Here is a 12,210-nt window from a genome sequence, read left to right as displayed (position 1 = left end):
TGTGAAATAGTTCGACCATTTGGGTTATCGTTCGAGTATAGTTTTTTTTTTATTAGGGATGTCTGACACATAGAAATCCAAGATTGTGGCAAACAGTTACAGAAAGACCTGGAAATACTATCAAATATTCCACAATATAATTACTTTTGGAAACCCATGTCTGACGCAATTTTGAAATTAAAGATGGTGGCTTCTGATTACAGAAAAACTGAAAAATACTGTAAATATATAGGTGTTTTTTTTTGGAATCAGAGTGACGTGTAGGAGCCGGAAATCCATGTCTGATGCCATTTCAAAATCCAAGATGACTGCATCCGGTTAGAGAGATTATTTCAAATACCCCTCAATATGGGTATTTTTGGAATCGGGGTGACGTGTAGGAACCGGAAATCCATGTCTGATGCCATTTTGAAATTCAAGATAGTGTCTTCCGGTTACAGAAAGACTGGTAAATAGTGCCAAATTACCCACAATATGGAAATATTGGATTTAAAAATGGCGTCAGAAATGGATTTCTGGTCTCTACGCGTCACCACGACTCCGAAAATTCCTATATTGTGTAGTGTTTGACAGTATTTCCCAGTTTTCCTGTAATTGGAAGCAGCCATCTTGGATTTAAAAATGGCGTCTGACGTGTATCGTAACGTGTGAAAGCTGCTGATGTGCATTGAGTTGTAATGTGTCTACGTGTGCGTCAAAACCGTAGGTTTCCTTTGGATCGAGATGTGTAGAACAAGCGTTGGAAGAAGATAGCAAACTGGTGACGATCTAAAAATGCATACGTAGCACAATTCCGACGCGGTGTAGCCTGGGCAATGTTGTCCTTCCGACAATAGCAAAGTGAGGAGGTGCGACGCGAACACTGGCGCGGTAACCATAGCACGGCGATAGAGGAAATGCTTCCTCAACCCGCAGGAGTGCCAACCGGCACTTAGGATCGACGCCAGTAAGATCCTTATTACGGCATACTGGACACGGCATGGAATAATGGACACGATACGGCACAATGGATTGGATACCACGCTACAGGGCTGACAGTCGTGCTATTCTGCTCCCTGATTAAAAAACGGTGACACCTTCTCGAAATGGTGAGTGGGCTAATAGTGCGTCTGTCTCCATCCCGGTAAATCCTTGGCAGGCCTCCGGATACGTTCAAAACTCGTCACCAATTGGTGGTTGGTGAGTAGTAGGCTCAGATGTAACATTCCTGACTTACGCCGATCTGGCTCTGAACACGGCCCCCATGAAGGACCGTATCAACCCTAGCATGGCCTCTCTGCTTGCATAGATAACCATGGGATCACGACAGGCGACTACATACAACGAGGGGAGATAGCGGCTCGGAAAAAACTAAAAAAATATGAAGGACGACGGCCAGACGCCAGACAGTGAAAATGAAGGAGCGAACGTGTCCGCAAGGATAGGCATATCGCAGAGACCACAGTGAGTTCCAGCAGCAGCAGTAAGCCCAAATGTGAGCAGCAACGACACCAAGGAGAGCTTGGTCTTGTGCTAAACCAGATGTTCACACCGAAATCTAGCAGTAGCACACCCCAAGAAGGATTGCAGCTTAGAAAGATCAAATTGATGGAGGTCAAGAGGAGGATCAATGAACTCCATGACTTCATCAATGATAAGAGCAACGTCCACAAGGCAATAAAGGAAATGGTGACGGGAATCAAATCCGCCATTATTGCTGCAAAGCGTGAACAGGATGCGCTGAGGACGAGATCCGTGACTGCCGAAAGGGCACTGATCGAGGCCAAGTAGAAAGCAGCAGCTGAAGCTCAGGAGACGCCGAAGGGACCTCGAGATCCACGCTCCGAAAAGAGGAAAAGGGAAACGCCAGGAGAGGAAGAGGAGTTGAATAAAGTCAAGAACGACAAGGAAGATAACAAAGAAGAAGGAGATACCCAGGACTCGTCGGCAGCGAAGTAAGGGCGATGCTCTGATCGTCGAAGCAAAAGACGAAACGACGTATGCAGCACTCCTCCGGAAGGTTCGAGAGCATCCGGAGTTGAAGGAACTGGGATAGAACGTGGTGAAAACCAGGCGCACCCAGAAAGGCGAGATGCTCTGTGAGCTGAAGAAGGATCCTTCGATCAAGAGGTTAGCCTTCAAGGAGCTCGTCGAGAAGTCTCTTGGCGAAGGGGCGAGCGTAAGTTGTGTGTGTGTGTGTGTGTGTGTGTGTGTGTGTGTGTGTGTGTGTGTGTGTGTGTGTGTGTGTGTGTGTGTGTGTGTGTGTGTGTGTGTGTGTGTGTGTGTGTGTGTGTGTGTGTGTGTGTGTGTGTGTGTGTGTGTGTGTGTGTGTGTGTGTGTGTGTGTGTGTGTGTGTGTGTGTGTGTGTGTGTGTGTGTGTGTGTGTGCGTTTTCTTTTTTTTTTTGGCAAGGAGAAACCTTCAAAAAGGCCATCGTGCCACCGCTTGACGACTGGGCGCACAGTTGCGGTGACACGGTGTGTGGGATTCTTACCGCACTAAAACCTCCTTAGACGCCTTGCCCTTTTCCCCCGGAACCACTTGTCGTATTACTTCAGAGGGGGCCGTGCATTACGCACCTCACTTTACCTCAGCTAATTGGTGCTTCCAGTTCGCTGATCGTCTCTCCAATTTGTGAGCCATTTAGCTCCCAGCATAACGTTCTACTCGGTTATCCCCGGTGGTGGATTCAGCCTACTCTGACGGAGAGCTCTCCCGGCATCGGCTTTCAGTTCGCACCTGTGTGAGCACATTACTACTTTCAAGCTGGTCCTCTCGCCATTTTCGCTGTAGCGCTGACATGATCTGCGTTACTGCTCTGTTGACGGCGTTAAAGGTGCCCTCCTCTCGACACGTTTCTTCGACGACATTCTCCGTGCTAAGGGCGAGCATATCCTCTCGCACAGCATCAAATCTAGGACATTCGAAGACCACGTGCTCTGGTGATTCTTCCACATTCACACACTCCGGACAGAAGGGTGACGTTGTGTGTCCGAACCGATGCAGGTACTTCCTGAAGCAGCCATGACCAGACAGGAACTGCGTTAAGTGGAAGTTGACTTCTCCATGCTTCCTGTTCACCCAGGTCGAATGAATTGGTAATAGCCTGTGTGTCCATCTACCGTTCTCTGCTGCACTCCTGCTGCCACTTAGCCATCGACTCCGTTCTCACCATTTTTCGTACTCCTCTGGTTTTTCTCGTCATATAGCACTCGTAGTCCTCCGCCAAGGTAATGCCGCTTGGGATCATACCGGCGATAACGCATACTGCCTCCATCGAAATGGTTCTGTACGCACTCACGACTCGCATGCAGTGTTGGCTAAAATCAAGATCAGAAAATCAAAATCAGCAATCTTTCAAGATCAAGATCACCTAAAATCACACGCACCAATATCACAAGCTATCATCACCATGAAAATCACACGTGATTTTCGACCAATATCAGCCGTGATTTTCGATTCTCAAAATCAACCAGCATCAATATCAACCAAGATCAAAATCATCGAAAATCATAGGATTAGAAGATATGTGAAATTCTAGAGTTTGGGCAATTCCAAAATTCAAGTCAACATTCCGGATGAAATTAAAATGGTGGATTTCAACCCTAGATGGCTCCCACAAATCCAAGATGGCTCACCAAAATCCAATATGGCGGCCCCTGGACAGAGAATATGCATCTAAACCCATGCAATATGGGTATCTACGGAATGGGTTCGATGAAAGGAGGTGGCAAATTGGCATCCGCCGCCATTTTGGAATTCAAGATGGCGGACCAAAATCCAATCTGGCGACCCTGGACAAGGAATATGCATCTAAACCCATGCAATATGGATATCTCCGGAATGGGATCGATGAGGGGAAGTGAAAAATTGACATCCGCTGCCATTTTGAAATCCAAGATGGCAGACCAAAATCCAATATGGCGGCCCCGGACAGGGAATATTCATCTAAACCCATGCACTATGGATATCTCTGGAATAAGATCGATGAGGGGAAGCGAAAAATTGAGATCCGCTGCAATTTTGAAAACCAAGATGGTGGACCAAAATCCAATATGGCGGCCCCTGGACAGGGAATATGCATCTAAACCCATGCAATAAAGGTATCTACGGAATGGGCTCAATGAGGGGAAGTGGAAAATTGGCATCCGCCGCCATTTTTGAATCCAAGATGGCGGGCCAAAATCCAATATGGCGGCCCCGGACAGGGAATATTCATCTTAACCCATGCAATATGGATATCTCTGGACTGGGATCGATGAGGGGAAGTGAAAAATTGACGTACTGCAAGCCGATCAGGTCAAGGATCCAAACGGTATTCCTGTAGCACAACGTTCTATCTTCGGGTGGATGGTTGCAGGAAGAATCTCTCTCGAAGCAATGGTGTAGTATATTCCCCAAATCTAGCAACACGGTCATTACCCGAGTGCTGCGATGCATATTTGATAAAACAAACAAATCAAGTATCAACGCATCATGAGGGCAAAGAACTGTGGTCGCCAACTGCACATATGCTTTGTAAGCAGTTGCGATATTTATTTGTACTTTGTTCTGATCGCACGATGGTACTTCCAGGCTGCTCCAAGTAGGTCACCATGCATGCGTGTACAATTGGATAGCTGAATAAACTCACTCTTGTTTTAGCCTTCTCCAAGGGAACATTTAATTGAGAGAACAGTCCCCTTCAACGAAATACGTTACAATGGCGTATGCACACACATCACTCGGCAATCAATCTTCCCCAAGATTTCGACATCGATCGCACCCTGCGATTGTTCTGGGAAGATCAGGAGCTTCGTCAAGCTAAGAAATGGACAGAAGAGGAGCAAATGGTCGTTGATCATTTCAACTCGACGCACACTCGCTCGAAAGATGGACGCTTTATCGTTCGATTTCCAATGAACGATTCAAAGCTGCAACTTGGAGATTCGCTGACCGCAGCAGTCCGTAGGCTACGCGCAATGGAACGGAAGTTCGAGACCGACAGCAGCTTCAAGGAGAGATACGTTGCATTCATGCAAGAGTATCAGGATTTGGGCCATATGGAGCTGATTCCGGAGACAGAGATTCTGGTTAATTGCGCGAAGTCATATTATTTGCCGCATCATGGCGTCGTAAAGGAAGATAGCACCACGACCAAACTCCGAGTTGTGTTCGATGCATCATGTGCCACGACTTCCGGAGTCTCGCTGAATGATTTGTTACTGGACGCCCCGAACATTAACACTGAGATATTCGATATCATAATGTAGCTCAGGTTCTTCGAGGTGGTACCGTCAAGTACTTACGCACCCTGACGATCGAGACTACCTACGTGTGGTATGGAGAAGCTCGCCGGACAAGCCGATACAACACTTCCGGCTTAGCACGGTGACATTTGAACTCAAGAACTCTGGATTTCTGGCCATGGCGGCGCTCAAGACGGCAGCGGAAGAATACAAAGGGAAGTATCCTGAAGTAGCTGAACGGATCACGAAGAATACATACGTCGACGTTCTTACATTGGGAGCAAAATCGGAAGAAGAAGCCATTCGTTTGGTTTGGTTAAAGAGGTCAACGAGATCATAGAGAGTGTTGGATTTACATTACGGAAATGGAGTTCCAATTCGGCGGCGGTTCTGAAGTCGCTACCTGAAGTCAGCATTACCGCAGTACAGATACAGTTTCCGGATGAACGCAATTCGGTGAAAGCCCTGGGAATTCATTGGATTCCGGACATAGACGTCTTCACACTCAAGGTAAATCTGCAGATTGATGGTCCCAATACGAAGCACCAGCTATTGTCGGATTCCGCCAGGCTGGCACCACCTGGAGTCGATTATCCTCTGTGGTGGACAGGACCGAAGTGGCTGGCGGAGGATTCCGCAACCTGGAAACAAAGTGTCTTGTCCGAAGAGCACGATGAAGCTACACTGGAGTTACGTAAGCGATTCCAATTCCTAAACATTCCAGTAACGACGTACGAAATCGAGAAGCAAATCCTCAATAGTCGATCGAGCTTCGGCGCAGCCTGCCGACAGTTGGCATGCGTGAAGCGGTTTATGTACAACCTGGGATCGAAGGCATTAACACGCTACGAGAAACGTTCTGGTCCTATTCTGCCATCCGAGTTGCAGCTCGTCAGACTGGCTCAGCACGAACACTACGAAGAAGAAGTCAAATCGTTGGCAAAGGGGAGCAAAGTCCATCCAAAATCCAAGATCTGCGGCTTGTACCCATTCCTTGATGGTACCGGCACGATCAGAGTCGGTGGACGCCTGCAGCAATCGTCGTTTCCTTTCGAAGTCAAGCACCCAGTTATTCTCCCGAAGAACCACCTTCTTACGAGATTGCTGGTGGAAGAGATGCATCTACGGAACTGTCACGCGGGCTCCAGACTCTTGACAGCAACAATCAATCAGACCTGCTGGATCCAAGGCTGCCAACATGTCATCAAGCAAGTGATCCGGAATTGCGTCAAGTGCTGCCGACAAAAAACGAAGATTTCGCAGCAATTGATGGGAAGTCTACCAGCGGCGCGCGTAACAGCATGTCGACCGTTTAACCATGTTGGAGTCGATTATGCCGGCCCGATACTGGTACGATGTAGCAAAACTCGCGGTGAACGTAGCTCGAAGGGATATATTGTCGTTTTTGTGTGCCTCTCGAGCAAGGCAGTTCACTTGGAAGTCGCAGGTGACCTGTCTACGGATACTTTCTTGGTAGCATTCAAGCGGATGATTGCTCGCCGAAGATATTGCAATGAAATCTGGTCGGACAACGGAACAAACCTGGTTGGTGCCGACCGATACTTGAAGGAAATCTATGAAGTAACTGAAGCTCACAGCAAGAACACCGAACCGTTCTTCAGCAATCTTGACATTCGTTGGAGGTTCATCACGCCATCCAGTCCACATCAAGGTGGCATTTGGGAAGCGGCCGTCAAAAGCGCGAAAAAGTTGCTGCGACCGGTCGTTGGAAACGAGAAGCTGACATTTGAGGAACTATCAACTGTACTCTGCCAAATAGAAGCGTGTCTCAACTCTAGACCTCTCTGTACGATCTTCAGTTCGCCGGACAGTCTGGAAGCCCTTACTCCGGGGCACTTCTTGGTTGGGCAAACACTAAATTTACTGCCCGAACCTGATGACACGCACCTCAAGGTGAACCAGTTGAACCATTGGCAGAAAGTTCAAAGATATACCGTCGAGTTTTGGAACCGTTGGCGTGATGAGTACATCGCAACTCTGCAGCCACGAGGAAAGTGGAAAAACACTCGAGACAACATCAAGCTGAACCAGCTCGTCTTGGTCAAAAACGACAACACTCCGCCGTCCGCTTGGGAATTGGCCCGGGTATCCGCAGTTCATCCCGACAAGCATGGCTTAGTTCGCACTGTCACGTTGCGTCGAGGCAAATCGCAATACCAGCTCCCAGTGCAGAAACTGTGTCCACTTCCGGATTGAGGTGTTACCTCAAGGCGGGGAGGATGTTTGAGGATTTTGTGACGACATCCCTACCTCCCGAGCAACCAGCGTACCTACAATACCAACTAACCTTGCTGGCGCCAAAAATCTGCCAGCGCAAAGCGAAGAGAAAACAAACAAAACACTTGTGTTCGAAAAGTCGAAATATAAGCACGTTAAGACAAGTTTATTTGTTGCAACCGATAGAAAATTCCGCCGTTCCGAAAAACGTGTTCTCGGGTTTCAATTTTTAGTCCAGGTTCGTCTCGACCTTTCGTTTCGGTTCGTACACTGGCCAATTTCAAAGCAGCGACTTCGACGAAGCATTGGGGCAGTCATGTGTCTATTTCCACTGTGCGGGCGCTGATGGGCTCCATCAAGTGGAAGGTTCGAGATTTCGTTCGAACTGGAGAAATGTAACTATCTAATGCTGTAACTTTGAAGTTTAATTTAAATGTACTGTACAGCAACTGTTCGGAATACTTTTAAAAGAAATGCACCACCGTTTTTGTAGCAGCGTTAAATACAGCTCAAACTGCAAATTGTTTAATTATTCATTTAATCTGGATTTCTTAATAATATTTTTTACTCACAATTGATAGTTTATCTTCTTTTTTTTTTCTTTATTAGAGAGATTTTTAGCCTAAGGCTAGTTCATCTCTTCAAGTTTTTCTTCACCTTCGTGCAATGAGTGTTATTTTCCTGTTTTGTTCCACAATCAGTATCTACGATTGTTTATTTAATTATGTTAAGCAACAACATCGAACACGTTCCTTGTATAAATTACTTACAATTCTAGTGTGACGTCTGCCCACGCTGTTAGTCACTAGTTTTATCGATCGGTTTTTAATAAAGGCACTGCACACAAGTTTCAATGTTTAATTCACTTAATTTCAGCAAAAACTTAAAAAAAAAATGAAGAATAACTATCAATTGTGAGTTTTACTATTCCTCGATCCGTTTCAATACTAGCTATACATTTTTTACACTAGACCGGTATTTGGCCTAAACCGTGTTCCCAGTTTTCTTTACACCCCAGCCCGTAACTCCGGTTCCGCTTTGCCGGATGTCCTGGAATTACCGGGAATCTCCACTACGGCTAGGTTGGCCACTGCTCTCCGAAATACGCCTTTATTTGTCTTCACCATGGCTTGCCGGATCTTGCCATCCACAGCTTCTACAACCTCTTCAACTATTCCGCGGACCCAATTCTTCCGCTGTGCACCATCTACTATGAACACCAAATCTCCCACTTGCAACGGTCTTCGCTCTTCGTACCACTTTGTCCTCCGATTGATACTGGGTAGGTACTCCTTGCTCCACCTCTTCCACATCCTATCGGCCTGGTACTGTGACCGCTTATAAACGTTCCTCAGAGCATCTGCCAGTTCAACATCCCCATCGAAAATCTGATCCTCATCCTTGACAGCCCCGCGCAAAAAACGATTTGGTGTGATGGCTTCGGTTTCTTCAGTTTCTTGTGGAAGATATGTCAACGGACGTGAATTAACCATATCCTCCGCCTCCGACAACGTGGTCAAGAGTATTTCATCCGTTAGCTTTCTGCCGTCGTCTAAAGCTCTCATAGCTTCCTTAACAGATCTCACCATTCTTTCCCAGCTACCCCCCATGTGGGGTGTTCCGGGAGGGATGAAATGCCACTTGATTGCTGGACTTGTGACACTTTCCGCACATTCTGTACTGACCTTCTGCTTCGTTTTGTACATCTCATTGCTTGCACCTTTGAAGTTGGTTCCGTTGTCCGGAAAGAATTCGTCCGGCGAACCTCGCTTACAGATGAACCTCCTTATCGCCATCATACGAGCTTGCGTGGTCAAACTATGCACCACTTCGAGGTGAATGGCTCGTACTGCAAGGCAAGTGAACAGAGCTACCCATTTCTTCTCTCTTCGACGACCGACCAATACTTCTACAGGACACAGATAATCAACTCCGACCGAGCTGAAGGGGCGCAACTGCGGCGTGACCCGTTGAACCGGAAGTGGTGCCATCACCGGAACTTGTGGCTGACATCGGTTGACTTTGCACCACATGCAGTCTTTCACGACTAGCAAAATGGTTGCTCGAAGCTGTGGGATGTAGAAGCGTTGACGAAGTTCGTTGAACACGGTCTCCTTGTTGGCATGACCATATTTTTCATGGTAATATTGGATGATCATACTTGTGATCTGATGTCGCTTGGGAAGAATTACCGGAAATTTCGTATCGAAAGGAACCGATTCCGATAGCGCCAATCTTCCACCCATGCGCACAATTCCGTTGGCATCGATGATCGGACTCAGCTTGTAGAGCCAGCTTGACTTGTCAACGAGTACCGGCGATTGATCCGGGTTGCGTCCACGGCTGGTCTCCAATATCTTCAATTCTTCCTCAAAGCTGTCCTGCTGGGCTTGTTTCACAAGCATAATTTCTCCTGCTTGGAGCTCGTCTTGAAGCAGCGGCAACCAGATGGATTCCGGTTTCGCTATTACAGAACGCTCCAAGTTGCGTCCCGCCTTCGATACTAGGATTGGGTGCCTAGCTATTTTTCGCCGACAGTTGACAATGAACCGAATTACGCTGGCTGCTATTCGAATCAACCTCAACCACCGTGACGTTACGTTGACGTTGATAACCGGATAACCGGCGTCGTGGAACAGCATGCATGCTTTCATCTCTTCCAAGACGTTGAACTTCGGTTTCTGCTGCTCGGGCCACTCTGACTCTGGTTTATGTAGAAACTGTGGACCGTTGAACCATGGACCGTCTGATTCCAGTGGTGGTCCTTGTCTCCATTTCGTAACGACGTCGGCGATATTCAAATCGGACGGAACATACCTCCAATCGTTAGTAGACGTCAGTTCCAATATTTCACAGATTCGGAAAGCAACGAATTGCTTGTATTTGTGCTGATCTGACCGGATCCAGCTCAGCACCGTTTGCGAATCACTCCAAAGAACGAATTTTGAAATGGTAAGTGAATGGTTTAATCTTACCGTTTGCAGCATCCTCGCCCCGAGAACAGCAGCCATCAGTTCGAGACGTGGAACTGACTGTAGTTTTAATTGAGCCACCTTCGAACGTGACATCACCAGCGAGTACCTTACATCTCCGTCGATTACAGCTCTGAAGTAGGCAGCACAACCGTATGCGTGAATGCTTGCATCAGTAAAAACATGCAGCTCCAGAGAGTTGATGGACGTTGAGCGAGCGTCTTTGAAGTAACAGCGAGGTATACGTATGTCTTCCACCGTCGGCAACAGACCCGTCCAGCGTTCCCACTTACGAAGACTCTCGTCGTCTACTTCGTCATCCCATTCGCAGCCTGTTCGCCACAGATCTTGCACCACCATTTTTCCGTGGATTGTGAATGGTGTGAGCAAACCTAACTAATCGAAAAATCCCATTACGCAGCTCAGAACTATTCTCTTCGTAGGACGTTGACATTCGAGCAGATACGGCCGCACGTCTTGCCGATGCTACATCGAGAACGAAAACTCATCGTGCCTTGGATCCCAGATGATACCAAGTACTCGCTCAGTCCCGCTTTCCTTATCCTGATTGAAATGTACCGACTGGTCTTGCCGGACTTCTCCCAGTTCATCGAGAAACGCTCCGGAGTTCGACACCCAGTTCCTAATCTCAAAACCTCCCTTCGAGTGAACATATCTCACATCCGTTGCTCTAGTGATGGCCTCTTCGATTGTATCGACGCTGTCGAAGTAGTCGTCGACATAGTGCTTCTCTATTATCGCTGCTGCTGCTTCTGGAAATTGCGTGGAAAACTCGATGGCATTCTGATTCTTCACGAACTGCGCTTGGCACGGTGAGCATTTGGATCCAAACGTCGCTACATCCATTATGTACACGCTTGGAGAATCGCGTGATGAGTCTCGGAACACGAACATCTGTGCCTTCTTATCTACCGCCCGTATCAGTAGCTGATGATACATCTCACGAATATCTCCGCCGAATCCGATGGGTCGTTCCCGAAAACGGTTGAGAACACCCGGTAGTGGATTGAGCATGTCTGGACCTGTGAGCAACTGGGAATTCAAAAAAACACCATTTACCGTTGCCGCTGCGTCCCACAACAGCCTTACTTTTGCAGGTTTCTTTGGATTCAGAACTACGTTGATGGGAAGGAACCATGACTCCTGCGGATCGAATTCAGCCAATTCTTCTTGTGTCGCTAGATGTGCGTAGCCCTTATGCTGGTATTCCTCGATCTGCTTTCGCACGTTTTCATACAACTCCGGTGTCTTCTCCAGCCGTTGCTCCAACTGTTTTAATCTGCGTACCGCCATGGGAAAACTGTTCGGAAATTTTGGGTTTTCGGTTTTCCACAGCATTCCGGTTTCGAAGCGGTCACCGACGCGCACTGTAGTACGTTCTAGGATCTCTCGAGCTCGTATTTCTTCCTTCGACTCCTGTGACACAGCAACCACTGATTCCTCCAGCGCGTATTGTTCCTTCAGCAGGTTGTGCACATTTTCGTTATTTATTTCATGGTGATATCCTACGAAATTCTGTCTATGCTTCGGTTGTCCTCCTGTAGGTCCGTAAACTGACCAGCCGCGTTTAGACCTTACAGCGATTGGCTCTCCTTGATCTCCAACTTTTGCTTGCATCGGTGCGATGACGTGAAGGTTGTTCAAACCGATTAGAATTCCGGGTCTTTGACTGGAATACGATGAGATCGGTAGATCACGAAGGAAATGGTAAACAGAAGACATTGCCGTGCCGTCCAGTGATTGTTTCGGCAGAAGAAGTTGTTCCACAGTCTG

General features: G+C 47.5%; 1 protein-coding gene across 1 annotated transcript; it reads right to left on the bottom strand.

The window, feature by feature from the left end:
- Positions 1 to 8,451: 8,451 nt before the first annotated feature.
- Positions 8,452 to 10,776, bottom strand: LOC135705564 (uncharacterized). The gene has a single exon (XM_065227337.1). The coding sequence runs from the start codon at positions 10,774 to 10,776 to the stop codon at positions 8,452 to 8,454; it is 2,325 nt and encodes a 774-aa protein (XP_065083409.1).
- Positions 10,777 to 12,210: the final 1,434 nt, after the last annotated feature.

Source organism: Ochlerotatus camptorhynchus, unplaced genomic scaffold (assembly GCF_037179485.1).
Source record: "Ochlerotatus camptorhynchus isolate MF236.1 unplaced genomic scaffold, CSIRO-AGI_Acam_v1.1 ptg000268l, whole genome shotgun sequence".
Lineage (NCBI taxonomy): Eukaryota > Metazoa > Arthropoda > Insecta > Diptera > Culicidae > Ochlerotatus > Ochlerotatus camptorhynchus.
This window is presented reverse-complemented; position numbering and strand designations above follow the sequence as displayed.